We start from the raw sequence: 2377 nt of genomic DNA, 5'->3' as shown, positions 1-2377 counted from the left end.
CACACACACACACACACACACACACACACACACACACACACTGTAAAGATGCAAAAACGTAATATCCATGAAGATCCTATTACCTAGGAAGACTCGGCTGTTTTGCTGCGAATGCGGTGTTGGGATTTATTTGTTCTTGGAGTGTTCTGCATGGCTGGTAAAGAATAATGTTCCAAAATCGGTCCATCTCCCAAGGGGTCCAATTTTTCTTCCCGGGTGTCAGCGAGCCCTGACTCACTACACTGCAGCTGACAGGGGCTGTCATGCAGGCGGCCCCTAAGCCAAAGCAAAAGACCTAAGGACGGCCTTTGAACAATACAAAGGATGGGTATGTTTTGTCATTTTCTTCTTTCCTTCTTAAAAAAAAATGGAAAAAAATCTCATAAGTCTATAATAATTCTGTTTTAATTGTTTTAAAGATTATCTTTCTCTGGTCTAAGACTATAAATTTGATAATCAGTGGACATATTTCCTTGTTTAAGTATTAAAAATATACAGTATCCTTAGACTGCAAAGATGATGTTTGGTGTTAAATGTTTACATTTCTGCATACGGAAATCGATGGCTAGTTTTGCTTGCTTTTTACTTAATGCATTCCTTTTGGGGGGGATAACTTTTCTAAGTTATTTTTCTTTCCAGGTTTCAATGTAATCAGGCTACTGCGCGGTTCGGCGGTAGCAGCGGTTCTGGCCCCCACTGTTTTACTGACAATGCTTTCCTCTGCTGAACGAGGATGCCCTAAGGGTTGTAGGTGCGAAGGCAAAATGGTCTACTGTGAATCTCAGAAACTGCAGGAGATCCCTTCAAGCATATCAGCCGGTTGCTTGGGCTTATCCCTTCGCTACAACAGCCTCCAAAAACTTAAGTATAATCAATTCAAAGGGCTCAACCAGCTCACCTGGCTCTACCTTGACCATAACCATATCAGCAATATTGACGAGAATGCTTTCAATGGGATACGCAGGCTCAAAGAGTTGATTCTGAGTTCCAACAGAATCTCTTATTTTCTTAACAACACCTTCAGACCTGTGACCAATTTGCGGAACTTGGATCTGTCCTATAATCAGCTCCATTCTCTGGGATCTGAACAGTTCCGGGGCTTGAGGAAGCTGCTGAGTTTACACCTCCGCTCCAACTCCCTGAGAACCATCCCGGTGCGGATCTTCCAAGACTGTCGCAACCTGGAACTTCTGGACCTGGGCTATAACAGGATCCGAAGTTTAGCCAGGAACGTCTTTGCGGGTATGATCAGGCTCAAAGAACTTCATCTGGAGCACAATCAATTTTCCAAGCTCAACCTGGCGCTTTTCCCAAGGTTGGTAAGCCTTCAGAACTTGTACATGCAGTGGAATAAAATCAGCGTCATAGGGCAAACCATGTCCTGGACTTGGAGTTCCCTACAGAGGCTTGACCTATCTGGGAATGAGATCGAAGCCTTCAGTGGACCCAGTGTCTTCCAGTGCGTCCCCAACCTGCAGCGCCTCAACCTGGATTCCAACAAGCTCACATTTATTGGTCAAGAGATTCTGGATTCTTGGATCTCTCTCAATGACATCAGTCTTGCTGGGAATATATGGGAATGCAGCAGGAATATCTGTTCCCTGGTAAACTGGCTGAAAAGTTTTAAAGGGCTGAGAGAGAATACAATTATCTGCGCCAGTCCCAAAGAGCTGCAGGGGGTCAACGTGATCGAGGCAGTGAAGAACTACAGCATCTGTGGCAAAAGCACCACCGAGAGGTTTGACCTAGCCAGGGCGCTCCCCAAGCCCACGTTTAAGCCCAAGCTTCCCAGGCCGAAGCACGAGAGCAAGCCTCCGCTGTCCCCCACGGTGGGAGCTACGGAACCCAGCCCAGAGACAGATGTGGACACGGAGCACATCTCCTTCCATAAGATCATCGCGGGCAGCGTTGCCCTTTTCCTGTCGGTGCTGGTCATCCTCTTGGTGATGTACGTGTCCTGGAAGCGGTACCCCGCCAGCATGAAGCAGCTGCAGCAGCGCTCCCTCATGCGAAGGCACCGGAAGAAGAAACGGCAATCGCTCAAGCAAATGACTCCCGGCACCCAGGAATTTTATGTAGATTATAAACCCACCAACACGGAGACCAGCGAGATGCTGCTGAACGGAACGGGACCCTGCACCTATAGCAAGTCAGGCTCCAGGGAATGTGAGGTATGAACCATTGCGATTTCCAAATAAAACAAATCAGAGGGAGAGAGAGAGAGTGAGAGAGGGAGCGCTCTTAAAAGCTGGGAAAATAAGTGGTGCTTTATTGAACTCTGCTGAGGATCAAGGGAACACGGTGCCCCTCCCTCTCTCCCTCCCCCCTCACTGTGCTGGCAAGGGCCTTCCCTGTCTCTGAGAGTGCGTTCATAATA

General features: G+C 47.7%; 2 protein-coding genes across 2 annotated transcripts in view; one reads left to right on the top strand and one right to left on the bottom strand.

The window, feature by feature from the left end:
- The window catches only part of Ctnna3 (catenin alpha 3), a 1290503-nt gene that overhangs the window by 768330 nt on the left and 519796 nt on the right, over positions 1-2377 (bottom strand). The gene's annotated exons all lie outside the window — the stretch shown is intronic.
- The window catches only part of Lrrtm3 (leucine rich repeat transmembrane neuronal 3), a 176061-nt gene continuing 173690 nt past the window's right edge, over positions 7-2377 (top strand). The window contains exons 1-2 of the mRNA XM_013351191.2: positions 7-328; positions 640-2171. Coding sequence (XP_013206645.1) covers positions 325-328; positions 640-2171 — 1536 coding nt within the window. The 5' untranslated portion in view covers positions 7-324. The remainder of the gene's footprint in view (positions 329-639; positions 2172-2377) is intronic.

Source organism: Microtus ochrogaster, linkage group LG2 (assembly GCF_000317375.1).
Source record: "Microtus ochrogaster isolate Prairie Vole_2 linkage group LG2, MicOch1.0, whole genome shotgun sequence".
Lineage (NCBI taxonomy): Eukaryota > Metazoa > Chordata > Mammalia > Rodentia > Cricetidae > Microtus > Microtus ochrogaster.
This window is presented reverse-complemented; position numbering and strand designations above follow the sequence as displayed.